We start from the raw sequence: 18,104 nt of genomic DNA on the forward strand, positions 1-18,104 counted from the left end.
GCTTTACAACGTTCAGAACCCATTCTGACACGCCTGGAATCGCTTCCCATGCTTTCGCACGCATAGCTAGGAGCAGAATGGTCTCCGGGTTCTGATCGCCGCACTGCGCAGGGTCGAGAAACTGAGACGGAGATATCAGCGCGGCGCGTGCGCTCTCAATGTCTGAATAGGGCGGCTCGCTGACAGTGGCGGCCGGCTGTTTCACATTCAATGACTCGATCGCTTTGGATGGAGAACATTTTGTGGCGAGAACAGCGGGGCGCGTGAGCGGTGCCAGGGTTACAGTGTTTATCAGTAAGTGTGAGTGCTCGTGAGTGGTCACAGGGCTTACGTTCACAACACGGCCGGTTATACAATGGTCTCCGCGTTCCGATCGCCGCACTGCGTGGGGTCGAGAACCTGTAGCGGAGGTATTAGCGAGGCGCGCGCGCTCTCGTTGTCTGAATAGGGCGGCTCGCTGACCGTTACACCCAATGACTCGATCGCTTTGGACGGAGAACATTTTGTGGCGAGAACAGCGGGGCGCGTGAGCGGTGCCGGGGTTGCAGTGTTTATCAGTAAGTGTGAGTGCTCGTGCGTCCACTGCGACGAGCTGTCAATGTGAAAAATTAGACACTTACTAGAACCCTGCGGGCTCGACTTGCCATGTTCGATGCTGAAATTGTCACTCCGCCTGTCACCGGCGGGCGGCGCAACAAGAAGCGCCGCTCCCAGACACTTCAGGAGATTGGTGTGGCCCGCTTCGCTCTCCCCGTCTCCGCCCCTCCCTCTCGACGCGCAGCTGCCGGCCTCGGCCCTCACTGCTGTCGCCTCAGGGGATGAGGTGGAGGGAGAGACCATCGATGGCGGCTGTTTCACAACACGGCTGTTGAAACCGGTTTCTAAAGACAAGTTTTGAAGCCGATACCATTATCACCTCTGTGTAAACTTCAGAAACGTGGATCTGTGAAAATGATGATGCATGACCGTGTGTATCCCGCGTTTAGTCTATAGGCCAGCGCCTGTACATACGGGTCATACATACCAACAGGTTTGTCTTTCAAGGAAGTGATGTCAGTTCAGTGAGCCGGCAGCATTTCAGCGCACTGGTTTCCCACTGAAGATGCCCGTGTTGAGCCGGTAAACCGAGGCCTCTCTGTGGTCATCACACACCATGGCATACGAGTGAACCCGGCATCACCGCCCACCAGCCGCTGTCCAACAGTTGATATAGTGTAAAGATAATCATAATATACACAGAATAATAATCAACATTAATATTCAGGGAAGACAATTAGGCTACATTTTGGTAGAAATGGTAAAACTAATTTAAAATCTTAATATAGTTTTAATAAGATTGTGTTAGGAAATAAACATCATTGGCTTCAGTAAATGAGAGTTGGCAGATATTTTTAGTAACACTAGTTATTTGTTAACATTAGCTATACATTATAGTTAACATAAACTAACAATGAATGACAATTCTAGCATATATTTAACCTTAGTTAATGTTAATCCCAAAGTTTACTAACACATGTTTAATATCCAGTTGTATGTTAACATGAATGCACTGAGAGCTGACATGGATAGAAACACATTTTTTGCATCGTTTAATAACCTTTGTTAATGTTAGTAAATGCATTACCGGGTTAACAAGTGAGACTTATTGTAAAGTGTAACAAATGTGAAATAACTCACGTTACAACTTAAATATAAACTCTATAAATATGTAGAGCAGAAAGCCACACGTTCACAGTTAATGTCAGGCTGACTCGGAGATCTGTTTTCCAGCGGATGGATATCTGTCCGGTAAACTAAATGCTCTCCGTGGCAGAAAAAATACATTATCCATATTTACAAACTCACTACAATAACATTAAATTAAAAACTCACATAATAAAATCTGATCTCAGTTTATTGAAGTGACAGTTTTTCCTACACAAGTTTTCATCTGTTTCTGTCACTCACTCAGATCTCATCTTTTCACCTTTTCATAACTTCAGTTTGTTTTGTCCTTTAATCAAATACCAACATTATTATCTTTGATCATATTTACTTGTGTATTTGATTGTGGAAAATAATTGTAATACATGATGCTGTTGTGTACGTTCTTAAACATGTGCCATGTAAAAAACATGTAGTTGTTTTATTAGGAAAGAGGACACACTATATGCATTAATGCTTTTATTCATTTGCCTCTTTCCTACTTTAAGAAGTCTAATTATGTAATTAAAGTTTATAAACATACATCGAGTGAAGCCTGCTCCTATCCTCACTTTTATATCAAGAATTTAAGCAGTTGTAAGTTTGGGCAAAGTCTGCATTTATTTTGGTAAAAAAAAAAAAAAAATGCAGTTGTTTACACATTTTAGTGAATTAAACATTTTGCTGATTGACCCAATTCACTGTAACCCAGAATACGTTAACATCCACGCAAAGAGATAAACACTTACATAACTGTTAAACTATAAACTTAAGTTAGTATGTTACAATAACGGTTTATCATGATCTAAGCATAAGCTCTTTCTCAGGAGCAAGTGTGTGGCTCTTAAAAGAGCCGTTGTGTGTGTGTGAGAGCCTCCGGCTCTACTTGGAGCTGGTGTACTTGGTGACGGCCTTGGTGCCCTCGGACACGGCGTGTTTGGCCAGCTCTCCGGGCAGCAGCAGACGCACGGCGGTCTGGATCTCCCTCGACGTGATGGTGGAGCGCTTGTTGTAGTGCGCGAGACGAGACGCCTCACCGGCGATGCGCTCGAAGATGTCGTTGACGAAAGAGTTCATGATGCCCATCGCCTTGGAGGAGATGCCGGTGTCCGGGTGGACCTGCTTCAGCACTTTGTAGACGTAGATGGCGTAGCTCTCCTTCCTGGACTTCCTGCGCTTCTTTCCTCCCTTCGCGGCGGTCTTGGTGACGGCCTTCTTCGAGCCTTTCTTCGGCGCGGACTTGGCTGGTTCCGGCATGATGAGGAGTGATCGTGAAGCTGACGAGTCAATGTGAGCTCAGCAGCGACACAGAGGCTTTTATTCACTGCCCTATGCTAATTTACCAGGAGACGCTCTAACCCTCTGATGGCCTGTTTCCATTGGCCAAACCCATAAACTCGTGTCTCATTGGACAACCCAAAGCATCATGAGCGGAACGAGGGCCAATCACAGGCGGTTCAATAATAGCCCCGCCCACCGCCCCATGTTTCAGCGAGACCGTTTCCTTTGTTTCATTTCCCGCTCTTTTTATTTATAGATTTGCGTGATATTTGAATAAAAATAAGCGGTTAAATGAATTTACCCCCTTATAAACACACCGAAGGAGTTTTGGGGGAAAGAGGTCAACAGTCAGACCGTTAAAAGCAGCTTTTCCTCAGAACTTCATTGGTCATTACACTGTAGAACGGGTCAAACTGCAGGAGGAGCAAATAAAAGCCCTTTGAGGAAAACCTGTTCTTGTTTCTGCTTTTCCACTTCTGCTCTGGTACAGTTCGGGAATAATTCTTCAGTTTGTAGACCACGTTTAGCAGTGAAGGTTGTTTAGCATTGTGTTTTATAAAATATTTATAATCATATTTAGCAATCTGAAAAATAATATCAAAACAAACACATCTAAAACCGCCACCCCAATCTGAAGGAGCATTTTCTTATTATATTAAATATTAATAATGTTTCAGATCATGTCATTTACAATAATATGGTTGATAATGAATAGCGCTGTTGTACAAGCTCAGCAAAGTAAAGAGGGACACTAACGTCCATGTGAAAGCTGAATAAATAATCTCTCCACCGATGTGTGGTTTGTTAGGATAGGACAATATTTGGTCGAGACACAACTATTGAAAATCTGGAATCTGAGGAGCAAAATAATCTAAACATTTAGAAAATCTCCTTTAAAGTTGTGCATGTATGTTCACGATTGTGCTGCATTCACTCACAGAAATACATGTTTTATATATTACGGTAGGACATTTACTAAATATCTTCATGGAACATGATCTTAATATCCGAATGATTTTTGGCATAAAAGAAAAATCAATAACTTTGACCCATCCGTATAGTTGGCTATTGCCACAGATATACCCGTGCGGCTCCAGACTGGGTTTGTGATCCAGTGTCACACAACATTGATTATTGTAAAAATATGAATAGTGACAACTATTATAATATTCTCTTTATACCTGTGTGTGTGTGTGCGCACAAAGGGAGCAATATCTGAAACCCTTGTTCAGATTCACTCTCACGTACTGGTTTTGTTAAGTGTCATTAGAAAACGCTTTATAATCTGTATTTTTCTTAATGAACACACACGCATTGGAATCATTTAGTTGTGTTAATCACTGGCAGTCTGGTGTAAATGCCATAAACTGATCATATAAATTTTTTTTAACAAACCCACGTTTATCGCATGCTCCCCCTCATAGTTAGATGGCATTTAGCGAGCTCGAACCCCACACTGCTGTCGCTTTATACTCAGCGTTACACTGGAAATGGTCTCGTTTACAGGAAGTGATGTGGCTCTTAAAAGAGCCGTTGGGGTTTGGCGCGCGTGCACAGCAGCGGCGGCGGGTTTAGGCGCGCTCTCCGCGGATGCGGCGCGCCAGCTGGATGTCCTTGGGCATGATGGTGACCCGCTTGGCGTGGATGGCGCACAGGTTGGTGTCCTCGAACAGACCCACCAGATAAGCCTCGCTGGCCTCCTGCAGGGCCATGACCGCGGAGCTCTGGAAGCGCAGGTCCGTCTTGAAGTCCTGGGCGATTTCTCTCACCAGCCGCTGGAAAGGCAGTTTGCGGATCAGCAGCTCGGTGGACTTCTGATAGCGGCGGATCTCCCGCAGAGCCACGGTCCCGGGCCGGTACCGATGGGGCTTCTTGACGCCGCCGGTGGCGGGCGCGCTCTTCCGCGCTGCTTTAGTCGCGAGCTGCTTCCTCGGGGCTTTGCCGCCGGTGGACTTACGAGCGGTCTGCTTGGTTCTGGCCATCGCTGTGGTTTCTTCTCTCTCTCTCTCGCTGGATGAAATGCTGCTGTCTGTTACACGCCTGCTTTATAGCGTTGGACCGTCACGAGCTCATAGTGGCGCGATGATGCAGAGGCTTGTGATTGGCTAGTGTGTGACGTGTGCCTATGACTGCTAGCCAATGACTGCGCGTTTCCTCTTTACAAACAAGCCGAGGGTTTCCCGCTCAACACGCTTTTGTTCAGTCTCTACTTTCCTCATCAATCAGTTTCCTCATATTCAAATATTATTGTAGCATTTATGGATAGATTTGATGTAATACAACACACCTGGAGTAAAGACCGTTCAAGGAGTCCAGAATTGATTATTGGTGGATTTGTAAAACATTAATAATATCTATTAATATTAGCAACAGCACTGACTGACCATAATGCCATTTATATTTCAGTTAATTTATTGAAGGAAATGTCTCCCTTCAAACCGGTTTCAGTCTTTAACCCCGTCACAATATCAACTATTCTTTTGGGGGAAAATAGGGAAGATGATTAAAAATGAAGACATTTCTTGCTGATCACTGACAAGTTAAAGACAAACCCATACGGAAGCACTGAACGCGCGCGCGTGGGTGTGGGTGTGGGTGTGTGTGTGAGTGTGAGTGTGAGTGTGTGTGTGTGTGTGTGTGTGTGTGTGTGTGTGTGTGTGTGTGTGTGTGTGTGTGTGTGTGTGAGTGAGTGTAAATGCGTTTGTGCAGTCGAACTGCCTCGGACATGGATGGATCTACACAAAATAATAGCTTTTTACTTTTATCTGGGCTTTCAACTAAAGGAAGTTCAGGTGCCAATCTAACATGGCATTAGGACGTAACACAATATACTGCGCCTGCCCGTAATAGACTAGCAGGCGAAAACATTTTTCAGACTGGTCACCATCATTCATTCAATTCGTTCATTCATAAAGGAGATTTCCAGCTTTATGAATGAATGAATGAATGAATGAATGAGGCATTTAGCGCTTTCATATGTCTACTGTAGGCCTACACTAAAGCGCTTTACAACCATATCAGGGAATCTCCTCAACACCAGTGGTTATTATTATATCTGAGGAAATCACGGGATCCGGCCAAATGATTGGATACAGAATTAATGATGCACTTAAACGTATCCAGAACGTATTTACGGTGAAGAGGGAGACAGAACGGTCACTGTTGGTGTTCTCGACCCAGATGGTGTTCTAGACGAGCACGAAAACACACACAAACACTGCCACAGAAAGTTTGGACCAGATTGTGATGACCACTCCGGCGGAGTCTGTGTGCTCGTCTATAGCATAGACAGTATATAAACGGGTCTATAGCCGTAATGCATGTTGGTAGATTGGCACCTGTAGAATTTCCTTTAGTTGAAAGCCCAGATAAAAGTAAAAAGCTATTTTCTGTAAATATGTCCGAGGCAGTTAGACTGCACAAGTGCATTTACACACACACACACACACACACACACACACACACACACACACACACACACACACACACACACACACACGCACACACACACACACACACGCACGCACACACACACACACACACACGCGCGCAACTTTATGAATGCACACGCAACTTCTACGGAAGACTGTATTCTCGGAATGTTTCGACTTTATTCTCGAAATATTTTTACTTTAATCTCGAAATGCTAGAAAAAAAATTGGCACAATTTTTTTTTCCACAGATTTTTTTTTTTTTACAGATTTTTTTTTTTTACAGATTTTTTTTTTTTACGTTGCGGTTCAGATAATAACTCGTGGCCTCAAGATAATAACTCGTGGCCTCAAGATAGTAACTCGTGGCCTCAAGATAATAACTCGTGGCCTCAAGATAATAACTCGTGGCCTCAAGATAGTAAATCGTGGCCTCAAGATAATAACTCGTGGCCTCAAGATAGTAACTCGTGGCCTCAAGATAGTAACTCGTGGCCTCAAGATAATAACTCGTGGCCTCAAGATAGTAACTCGTGGCCTCAAGATAATAACTCGTGGCCTCAAGATAATAACTCGTGGCCTCAAGATAATAACTCGTGGCCTCAAGATAGTAACTCGTGGCCTCAAGATAATAACTCGTGGCCTCAAGATAATAACTCGTGGCATCAAGATAATAACTCGTGGCCTCAAGATAGTAACTCGTGGCATCAAGATAATAACTCGTGGCCTCAAGATAATAACTCGTGGCCTCAAGATAATAACTCGTGGCCTCAAGATAGTAACTCGTGGCCTCAAGATAATAACTCATGGCCTCAAGATAGTAACTCATGGCCTCAAGATAATAACTCGTGGCCTCAAGATAATAACTCATGGCCTCAAGATAGTAACTCGTGGCCTCAAGATAATAACTCGTGGCCTCAAGATAATAACTCGTGGCCTCAAGATAATAACTCATGGCCTCAAGATAGTAACTCGTGGCCTCAAGATAATAACTCGTGGCCTCAAGATAATAACTCGTGGCCTCAAGATAATAACTCGTGGCCTCAAGATAGTAACTCGTGGCCTCAAGATAATAACTCGTGGCCTCAAGATAGATCGTGGCCTCAAGATAATAACTCGTGGCCTCAAGATAATAACTCGTGGCATCAAGATAATAACTCGTGGCCTCAAGATAGTAACTCGTGGTCTCAAGATAGTAACTCGTGGCCTCAAGATAGTAACTCGTGGCCTCAAGATAATAACTCATGGCCTCAAGATAGTAACTCGTGGCCTCAAGATAGTAACTCGTGGCCTCAAGATAGTAACTCATGGCCTCAAGATAATAACTCATGGCCTCAAGATAGTAACTCGTGGCCTCAAGATAGTAACTCGTGGCCTCAAGATAATAACTCATGGCCTCAAGATAGTAACTCGTGGCCTCAAGATAGTAACTCGTGGCCTCAAGATAGTAACTCATGGCCTCAAGATAGTAACTCATGGCCTCAAGATAGATCGTGGCCTCAAGATAATAACTCGTGGCCTCAAGATAATAACTCGTGGCATCAAGATAATAACTCGTGGCCTCAAGATAGTAACTCGTGGCCTCAAGATAATAACTCATGGCCTCAAGATAGTAACTCGTGGCCTCAAGATAGTAACTCGTGGCCTCAAGATAGTAACTCATGGCCTCAAGATAATAACTCATGGCCTCAAGATAGTAACTCGTGGCCTCAAGATAGTAACTCGTGGCCTCAAGATAATAACTCATGGCCTCAAGATAGTAACTCGTGGCCTCAAGATAGTAACTCGTGGCCTCAAGATAGTAACTCATGGCCTCAAGATAGTAACTTCTGACACTTTGTTATGAAACTGGACTCTGTAGTGCAATACTTCACATTCTGTGCAATATTCTCTGTTTTAATATTCAGTGTGCAATATAGTTTTGCTGCAGTTCTGCTTCTATTTTATTCACTAGTACTGTAAATCTCGTAGGCTGCATAAGTCCTTTATAATTCTTCTTCATATTGAAGAATGTTTTTACTTTAAATACACATTTGTTTGTTTACCAACTTCTATTATTATTTATATTCCTTTAAAGTTAGCCTAGTGGAGTGTGCAGAGTGCAGACTGGTTCATTCATTATTGAAGTGTTTCACATTTTGGTAGTTTTGAATGTAAGAAAAGCATGTGTCCGTGTAGCCTACGATTAAACGTCAGCAGAGGGCGTTCTGGGCTTAGTCACGGTACTCCGTCTGGCGGTACTTCCCGGTACTTCCCGTAAAACATTAATCATATCTCTATTAATATTAGCAACAGCGCACTGACTGACCATATAATGCCATTTATATTTCAGTTAATTTATCACAAAATATCGCAATTAATGCCTCTAAACTGTTGTCCTGGAAATGAAATGACTCCCTCCTTAAATATGAATAGGCAAAGCAACAGATTATTGAACTAATGCAAATATACTGGGAAAGGGCGAAATCACAAAAGGCTTATGGACGTAACTGGGAGCTTTTAAAATATGAATTAGGGAAGTTCTTCAGAACATTTGGAAGTAATATAGCAAAGCAAAATATAGAGGATGAAGTTCTTTCTGCTATCACTGAAGCATTGAATATTACAAACTAAATAATGAGATGACCAATATAGAGCCAAAGCAAAAGAAGCCTATGTTAGATCCAGGAAAATGTCTGGAAGAAGGACAAGAAGCTAAATTCAGCCTGTTTTTTTATTGTTTTTTTATGTATTTATATTGATCATCTCCGCACATGATCAAGTTCTCAATAATACTGGGAAATGGCTTCTTTCTGCTCCAAATGCAAATCATTTGCTATAATAACATCAAGATAAATAAAGTTATTTATAAGATAAAGGAGATGTTAATCATCTAATCCTTTAATTAGTTTAATAATTTAATTTAATAAGATAATTCAGACATCTTTTTTTAATCAAAATTATTAAAAGTTATTTGTTTATAAGATAAAGGAGATATATATGAATATAGTTGAAAATACTAATAAAAGTCCCGTGATGGTGTAATCTCTGAGATGTTTTCCTTTAGTTGTTCCCCTTTCTTACTAAGAGTGTTTAAGTTTGCAATCCTCACTTTGACTCGAACACAAGAAAGAAAAGAATCTGGAAAACTGGAGACCAATCACACTCTTGAATAATGATTACACAATTATACATTTAGAAGAAAATGTAAGAATGAAAGATGTCCTTAACTGTATTATCATGATTTATGGAGAGAGAGAAACATCACATTACCAATAATATAAGATTAGATCTTTTAGAGGATCTCCTCCTTTCTCAGACTTCTACCTTTGACTCACTCGAGCTCATTTCATACTTCCGGCTCTGGAGGTTTGTTAGAGCCGTCAGGACATTATAGAAATAATAATGGTGTCATTCAGTTAAAGATCAGATTCCACTCGTCACGTGGAGTAAGGCTGTCCGATCTCCATTATTCCCGTTTGCCTCGCAATATTTACCTCTGCATATTCCAGTCATTTACAATTGACGCTTTAAGATTGATTGATTCCTTTTCCAGAGCTTCGGGTCTGTTTAAATATGAACAAATGTTGAGATAATGTTCTCTCTATGCAATATCCTTGTGAAAGATCAAGTTACCGGTACATTATTGTAATTAATAAAGACCAAAAACAAGATGTTGCATTGTTCTAGTTTTTCTCATTGCCATGGCAACTTGTCTGTGTATCTTTTTGTCTTACTTGTTTAGTTGCTCTCATGTTTGTCTGTATTGCTTTAATGCTCTGTAATGTTTCATAAAAACTATGAATGGAACAAACTTTGCTCATCAGTCGGTGTAACAGGCTTTATTCTCACATTGCTGGATTCAGTTGTTCTGAAATAATTCCCAGTGTCCCTCATAACAATTTAATAACTACAAATGTTTATGATAATTCTCACATTTTTATGGGGCGGAAGTTAAAAATAGACAAATTGCTTGTCTGTGGTCTTTATTTTTGTAAAAAAAAATGTTTTCAATTTAGACTAATAGCACTATTTTATTGTGTCAGTGATCAGCAAAAAATGTCTTCATTTTTAATCATCTTCCATATTTTCCCCCAAAAGAATAGTTGATATTGTGACGGGGTTAAAGACTGAAACCGGTTTGAAGGGAGACATTTCCTTCAATATGATATGTTTAATTCTCTCATATTGTGCCGTCTTTCTGGTCATCATTTCTTCATGAACAATAAAGTCTTTCTGCTGCTGAAGCGGCTCCATTTCTGAGACCAGAGGCTCCTCAGGGTTTCACTGACACATCACATATTATATTCATAACTCAATTATTAATTGGCATGATTATATCTTTACTGAAACATGACTATTTTTTATTTTATTAAAATGATTCATAAATCAAGGGAAAAACAAATGTTTAACCATTAAACAATGAGAAGATATATGCGACTAACTTTATAGTCTGTGTTCGTTTAGTTTTATAAAATATCTAAAAAGTCTGGGGGACTGAAATATGAGCGAATCCCAGGAACAGCATTTTTTATTTTGGATAATTTATTAATATCCGTCTTGGAAGACAGAATGTAATAAGGAGAGATGGGTTGGGTGTGAATGGGTCCCAGTTTTGCGACACTAAAGATGCCATGTTTCTCCTCAACCGAACGGGTTTATAACCATGAACACAGAGCCTCTCTCAGATGAAGTGTGTGGCTCTTAAAAGAGCCGTTGGCCGGAGCGCTTATTTGGCCTTGGCGGGCTTCTCGGTCTTCTTGGGCAGCAGCACGGCCTGGATGTTGGGCAGCACACCGCCCTGAGCGATGGTCACTCCGCCCAGAAGCTTGTTCAGCTCCTCGTCGTTGCGCACCGCCAGCTGCAGGTGCCGGGGGATGATGCGGGTCTTCTTGTTGTCCCGAGCGGCGTTTCCAGCCAGCTCCAGGATCTCCGCGGTCAGATACTCGAGCACAGCCGCCAGATACACAGGAGCTCCGGCCCCGACGCGCTGGGCGTAGTTGCCTTTGCGGAGGAGCCTGTGGACGCGGCCGACGGGGAACTGCAGCCCTGCCCTGGACGAGCGGGTCTTGGCCTTCGCTCGCGCTTTGCCGCCGGTTTTGCCTCTGCCGCTCATTTTAACAGTCTTCCTACAACCGCCACAGCCGAAGAAGTTAACAGATGAAGAGCAGCGCCTCCACACACTGTGCCTACACGAGAGAGCCAGTCGCCCATTCATTGGCTTAGAGTCTGAGAAGATTTCAACCAATCACTGACCTTCCCTCCCAAGCCCAACCGCCCTTAATTATGCAGACAGAGGAGATGAAACCAGTTAAATATTCGTACAAAAATTGAACAAAGTAACAACAAAAGTGCTTCACCTTTCACATATTCTGCACATTAATGATGTTCCTATTGTAATATTGGAATTAAATCACTGCTTATTGTTGTTTGTATTGTGACAGTTCTGTTGTATATATTCTGCACTGTTATACATTGAGTGATAACTGTCTGAACCCTCATAACCTTTTTGGCCATTTTTACCTGTAATCATTTTATTTTGACTCATTTTAGATATTGTGTTTTATATGTAACACTGTACAATAAAGTTCATTAGTTAATGTCATAACTAACACAATCTAACAATGAGCAATATTATTTTTTGTTAATGTTAGTTAATGCAAATACAGCTGTTCATGTTTTTCCAGTGCATAATGTTATTTTACAACCTTTGATTTTAATAATGTATTAGTAAATGCTGAAATTAATATGAACTAAGATTAATAAATGCTGTAGTTCTAAGTAGGCTATTGTTCGTTGGTAGTTGATGTTAACTAATGAACCTTATAGTGTTACCATTATATATCGTTTGTTCAGATTACAGCGGCTGTTTGCTTTCGACACGCGAGTTTTGCTCTTTACTGGGAGTTGTGGGTGGCTCTTAAAAGAGCCGTTGGGGAACACAGCAGGTTTTTAGTTTTTATCTCTTTTTGGGAGGTCCCCGTTTGGGCTTGGCGGCTGTAGGCTTCGCCGCCTTCGGTTTCGCCGCCTTGGCCTTTTTCGGGCTCTTGGCGGCTTTCTTCGCGGCCGCGGGCTTCTTCGCCTTCTTGGGGCTCTTCGTCGCCTTCTTAGCGGGCTTGGCGGCGGGTTTCTTGGCCTTCTTGGGCGACTTCTTAGCGGCGGCTGCGGGCTTCTTGGCCGCGGCGCTCTTGGGCTTCTTGGCGGCGGCGGGTTTCTTGGCCGCGGGCTTCTTCGCTTTAGGAGCCGCGGGTTTCTTGGCCGCGGGCTTCTTCTTGCTCTCGGCTTGCTGCTTGTTGAGCTTGAAGGAGCCCGAGGCGCCGGTTCCTTTGACCTGCACCAGGGTGCCTTTAGTCACCAGGCTCTTGATGGCGATCTTGACGCGGGAGTTGTTCTTCTCCACGTCGTAGCCGCTGGCAGCGAGCGCTTTCTTCAGCGCGGCGAGGGACACGCCGCTCCTCTCCTTGGACGCGGACACCGCTTTGACGATCAGCTCGCCGACGCCGGGACCTGCTTTCTTGGCTTTCGCAGTAGCGGACTTCTTCTTGGGCGCTTTGGCCGGGGCGGCAGCGGCCGGGGCGGGCGCGGTTTCTGCCATCTCTCTCTCTGGTCGGATGATGATCTGCGGGCTTCCACACACGGTCTGCTTTCAGCGATCAGCGAATGAACAGCCCTCGCGCGGCGCCGCGCTCTTAAACAACACATGAGAACCTCGTAGACTCAACCCGTCCGCTCGGCGTCTGTGCGCGTCCACGAGCCGCGGACTCTTGTGTTTTCTTCTCTTACATTTGGGCCAAAACTGGAGCGATAAAATAGTTTGTCGCGGTCAAAACAAAGTGAACACCAAGCAGAGGTTCTGGGCTTTCATTAGAGACTAAAATACGCGAAGAGGAAATGTTTCTTTTGCCTCCGTCAGATCAAACCCAAGGCGAGCATCAGCCGCGGGGAAACGCTGCGGGTAAATGTGGTGGATAGTTTTAATGTAAAAGTGTGTAGAAGTCTGAAGGCGTCCTGTGTGTGTCCAGCAAACAGTCTGAGGGAGACTTTAATGAAACCAGCTTCCGTGAGGGTCGTGAGGAGGCTTTGGTACAGATGTTGGTTTGGCCGCTTGAAGCACAAGAACATCATCCGAGTCTGTGACTCTCATCTCTGCCTTATAATAATCCTCATAATCATCCATACTTCTGATCACACAGAATCAAGGTTTTACTTGTTTTCATAAGCGGATGTACATCATATCACGTCAATAAATGTAAATCTTCATTTGTTTCTCAGGCTTCAGCTTGTGAATGATGAACGTGTTAAAGCTCATCTGAGTTTCTCATTTAAAGCAAGTTACTTCACAACAACTGCTTTTCCTCACTCGTTCTTATTTCCCTCCGTGTTCTGGCTTGTACTTTTCTGGACACTGTTTGAAACTTTGTATTGCATTTCTTATATCATTGCCTGAATAAATGAATGAATGTAAATAATAAAGCACAGGTCACTCATTGTAATTTTGTTATATTTTGATTAAACCACTATTAAAAGCTAATTTGAAATGAAATCGTCATATATTTACAGTATATGTTTGCTATATTTGCACAGATGTTGGGGTTTTGGTCAAACTATTAGTTTTCTGACCCAGGAATATATTTTTCTTTCTCTTGTTCTTGTGGAAATAAATGGGTCTCATGAAACACAGTAATTATGAATCATAATTTTCCTCATGTTATATTAGTGCAGATATTTTTGGGATTCACATGTAAAACCAAACATACTCATCTCTCATTAACTCTGAACCAAAACTGAGAAACTTCTCAACCTGAAACATTTTAATATAATGTTGAATATAATTTTGCTCTTGAAACTGATTAAACAATCATAGAGTTATTTTATTCATAAACTAACAGTGTTTCCAGCTTTGTTTCATCATAAAAGTGCATTTATTCATCATAAAAGTTATTCTATCATCATAAAAGTGCATCTGTCATCATAAAAGTTCATCTATCCATCATAAAAGTGCATCTATCCATCATAAAAGTGCATCTATCCATCATAAAAGTGCATTTATTCATCATAAAAGTGCATCTATCCATCATAAAAGTGCATCTATCCATCATAAAAGTGCATCTATCCATCATAAAAGTGCATTTATTCATCATAAAAGTGCATCTATCCATCATAAAAGTGCATCTGTCCATCATAAAAGTGCATCTGTCCATCATAAAAGTGCATCTGTCCATCATAAAAGTTCATCTATCCATCATAAAAGTGCATTTATTCATCATAAAAGTGGATCTATCATCATAAAAGTGCATTTATTCATCATAAAAGTGCATCTGTCCATCATAAAAGTGCATCTGTCCATCATAAAAGTGCATCTATCATCATAAAAGTGGATCTATCATCATAAAAGTTCATCTGTCCATCATAAAAGTGCATTTATTCATCATAAAAGTTTTTCTATCATCATAAAAGTGCATCTATCATCATAAAAGTGCATCTCTCCATCATAAAAGTGCATCTGTCCATCATAAAAGTGCATCTGTCCATCATAAAAGTGCATCTATCATCATAAAAGTGGATCTATCATCATAAAAGTTCATCTGTCCATCATAAAAGTGCATTTATTCATCATAAAAGTTCTTCTATCATCATAAAAGTGCATCTCTCCATCATAAAAGTGCATCTGTCCATCATAAAAGTGCATCTGTCCATCATAAAAGTGCATCTCTCCATCATAAAAGTGCATCTGTCCATCATAAAAAAGCATCTGTCCATCATAAAAGTGCATTTATTCATCATAAAAGTTATTCTATCATAAAAGCGCATCTATCCATCATAAAAGTGCATCTCTCCATCATAAAAGTGCATCTGTCCAGCATAAAAGTGCATTTATTCATCATAAAAGTGCATCTATCATCATAAAAGTGCATTTATTCACCATAAAAGTGCATCTGTCCATCATAAAAGTGCATATATCCATCATAAAAGTGCATCTATCATCATAAAAGTGCATTTATTCATCATAAAAGTGCATATATCCATCATAAAAGTGCATATATCCATCATAAAAGTGCATCTATCATCATAAAAGTGCATCTGTCCATCATAAAAGTGCATCTGTCCATCATAAAAGTGCATCTGTCCATCATAAAAGTGCATTTATTCATCATAAAAGTTCTTCTATCATCATAAAAGTTCTTCTATCATCATAAAAGTGCATCTCTCCATCATAAAAGTGCATCTGTCCATCATAAAAGTGCATCTGTCCATCATAAAAGTGCATTTATTCATCATAAAAGTTCTTCTATCATCATAAAAGTGCATCTATCATCATAAAAGTGCATCTCTCCATCATAAAAGTGCACCTGTCCATCATAAAAGTGCATCTGTCCATCATAAAAGTGCATCTGTCCATCATAAAAGTGCATTTATTCATCATAAAAGTTCTTCTATCATAAAAGCGCATCTATCCATCATAAAAGTGCATCTGTCCATCATAAAAGTGCATCTGTCCTTCATAAAAGTGCATCTGTCCATCATAAAAAAGCATCTGTCCATCATAAAAGTGCATCTATCATCATAAAAGTGCATCTCTCCATCATAAAAGTGCATCTATCCATCATAAAAGTGCATCTATCATCATAAAAGTGCATCTATCATCATAAAGTGCATCTGTCCAGCATAAAAGTGCATCTGTCCATCATAAAAGTGCATTTATTCATCATAAAAGTTCTTCTATCATCATAAAAGTGCATCTATCATCATAAAAGTGCATCTATCATCATAAAAGTGCATCTGTCCATCATAAAGTGCATCTGTCCAGCATAAAAGTGCATTTATTCATCATAAAAGTGCATTTATTCATCATAAAAGTTCTTCTATCATCATAAAAGTGCATTTATTCATCATAAAATTGCATCTATCCATCATAAAAGTGCATCTCTCCATCATAAAGTGCATCTGTCCAGCATAAAAGTGCATTTATTCATCATAAAAGTGCATTTATTCATCATAAAAGTTCTTCTATCATCATAAAAGTGCATCTATCATCATAAAAGTGCATTTATTCATCATAAAATTGCATCTATCCATCATAAAAGTGCATCTATCATCATAAAAGTGCATTTATTCATCATAAAATTGCATCTATCCATCATCAAAGTGCATCTATAGAAAATATATAAATAAGTTTGAACATTCACCTTATCTAATCCTTCCCCCGAATTATTAGTATCAGGGCATTCATGTAGGATATTAATAAATATGAATGATATAATTGAGTTGTTCAGGAGGGAGGGGCTAACAGTGGCCAGGAGGAGGCGTGGCGAGTCGCTCACTCTTGTACGGTGGCTGGTGGGTGTGGCTGGAGACTCATCAGGGAACGAGGTCCACCTGTTCATTTGGGCTGGCTAGTGTTGAGGAGAGGAGAGGTCTTTCGCGGGTTACTTTGAGTTGGGCTCTGGTTTGGTCTGAGGTTAAATTTGCTTTTGTTATTTGGTTTAGTATTTTGTCTTCTGCAAACCATTCACTATGTCCTCCAGTATGCCATGGCTTTTAGCCGGTCGTGACAAATGTGGAGGCTCGTCCAAGTGTGTTGGTTAAATAGTTGATTTCGTTAGTTAATTTTTCGATGATTAATTTGTAAAATATGTATTTATTCTTATTAATGTTTGTTAATTATTTAATTTTGAAATTTCGTGGAGGATTATAGTATTTTTTTCTTTTTCTTTTTTTTTAGGTCGGTCTGCTTCACGGGAGTTTGGCTTCGGTAAGTATTGACTATATGAGGGGAGGTTTATGCTTTCCCCTGTTTAGGTTTAGCGGGGTATGCTTAGTCACCTTCATTTATAGCGCGTTTAACAATATAGATTGTTTCAAATCAGTGATAATAGGAAATTAAAGTAACAGAGATTGTTTTGGCTTTACAGCAGCTCTAGAATAAAGTTTGTCTTGCCAAAGTTAGTTTTGATTAATTGATTAACTTCTTTTGCAAAGATCATCAAAATCTACTATTTATTTATGTACTGTCTGTTACTGTGTGTTGTCCTATTTCACCTGAAACGGATAATCTTACTCCATTGATTCCTGTAAGGTCATGATCGCCTATATGTACTATCTAGTACAGCAATCGATTCTTTTGAAATGATGAGCGTTTGGGAAGAGGAAACCGCCAAAGTGAAGGTTGGTCGATTTCTTTTTTTAATTACACTCTCAAATCTTCATTGTAACTTTTACACATTTCAGAACTACATGTAAGATTACAACGGTTTAAATTTTAGATGGATCCAATGCTGTACAAATATATATTTGGGATCATCAATGACTGTCATCACTGGACTTTGTTGGTAATATTTTATAGTTCTAAAATCCATTGTGGGTAGTAACTTCAAATATGTATAAATACAGTTTAAATAATAATTGTGCCAATAATACAACATCTAATGTGTGAGTAGGTGGGACTTTTTTGTGGCTTTTGTTAAAAAAACATTTGTAATATTCCAATTATTAAGGTTATGATCCCAAAGGAACAGCGGGTTCTGTATTTGGATCCTCTTGGGGAGAGGCAACCTGACCTTAAGAGATGCCAAGAAGTGACAAGGTAATTACACCTTTTAAACAAGTCATACGATGGGACAAATTATCAATGAATGTTGAATGGAAAAAAATTGTGCTGTTCTGAGTTTTTTCTATTGATTACAGGTCATTGATGAATGAAAAAGGCATCCATGTGTCCACGTGGGCATG

At 40.7% G+C, this 18,104-nt stretch overlaps 4 protein-coding genes across 4 annotated transcripts; all 4 read right to left on the reverse strand.

The window, feature by feature from the left end:
• Nucleotides 1-1,311: 1,311 nt before the first annotated feature.
• On the reverse strand, nt 1,312-3,283 carry LOC306996476 (histone H2B-like). The gene is made up of 2 exons (XM_079608995.1): nt 1,838-3,283; nt 1,312-1,746 (listed from the first exon to the last, which is right to left on the reverse strand). Exon 1 carries the CDS (start codon nt 2,938-2,940, stop codon nt 2,566-2,568), a length of 375 nt encoding a protein of 124 aa, XP_079465121.1. The 5' UTR covers nt 2,941-3,283; the 3' UTR covers nt 1,312-1,746; nt 1,838-2,565.
• Nucleotides 3,284-4,398: 1,115 nt separating this feature from the next.
• On the reverse strand, nt 4,399-5,029 carry LOC306996475 (histone H3.2). The gene has a single exon (XM_079608994.1). It carries the CDS (start codon nt 4,944-4,946, stop codon nt 4,536-4,538), a length of 411 nt encoding a protein of 136 aa, XP_079465120.1. The 5' UTR covers nt 4,947-5,029; the 3' UTR covers nt 4,399-4,535.
• Nucleotides 5,030-11,103: 6,074 nt separating this feature from the next.
• Nucleotides 11,104-11,592, reverse strand: LOC306996472 (histone H2A-like; the record flags this gene model as incomplete). The annotated part of the gene is made up of 1 exon (XM_079608991.1): nt 11,104-11,592. One exon carries the CDS (start codon nt 11,590-11,592, stop codon nt 11,104-11,106), a length of 489 nt encoding a protein of 162 aa, XP_079465117.1.
• A 207-nt stretch (nt 11,593-11,799) lies between these two features.
• Nucleotides 11,800-13,032, reverse strand: LOC306996470 (uncharacterized protein). The gene has a single exon (XM_079608989.1). The coding sequence runs from the start codon at nt 12,967-12,969 to the stop codon at nt 12,334-12,336; it is 636 nt and encodes a 211-aa protein (XP_079465115.1). The 5' UTR covers nt 12,970-13,032; the 3' UTR covers nt 11,800-12,333.
• Nucleotides 13,033-18,104: the final 5,072 nt, after the last annotated feature.

Source organism: Phoxinus phoxinus, assembly GCF_949152265.1.
Source record: "Phoxinus phoxinus genome assembly, chromosome: 4".
In the NCBI taxonomy this organism is placed as follows: domain Eukaryota; kingdom Metazoa; phylum Chordata; class Actinopteri; order Cypriniformes; family Leuciscidae; genus Phoxinus; species Phoxinus phoxinus.

Bases quoted from the DNA above. Each gene is read 5' to 3' on its own strand.
- LOC306996475 (XM_079608994.1), bottom strand. From the start codon at position 4,946: ATGGCCAGAACCAAGCAGACCGCTCGTAAGTCCACCGGCGGCAAAGCC.
- LOC306996470 (XM_079608989.1), bottom strand. From the start codon at position 12,969: ATGGCAGAAACCGCGCCCGCCCCGGCCGCTGCCGCCCCGGCCAAAGCG.
- LOC306996476 (XM_079608995.1), bottom strand. From the start codon at position 2,940: ATGCCGGAACCAGCCAAGTCCGCGCCGAAGAAAGGCTCGAAGAAGGCC.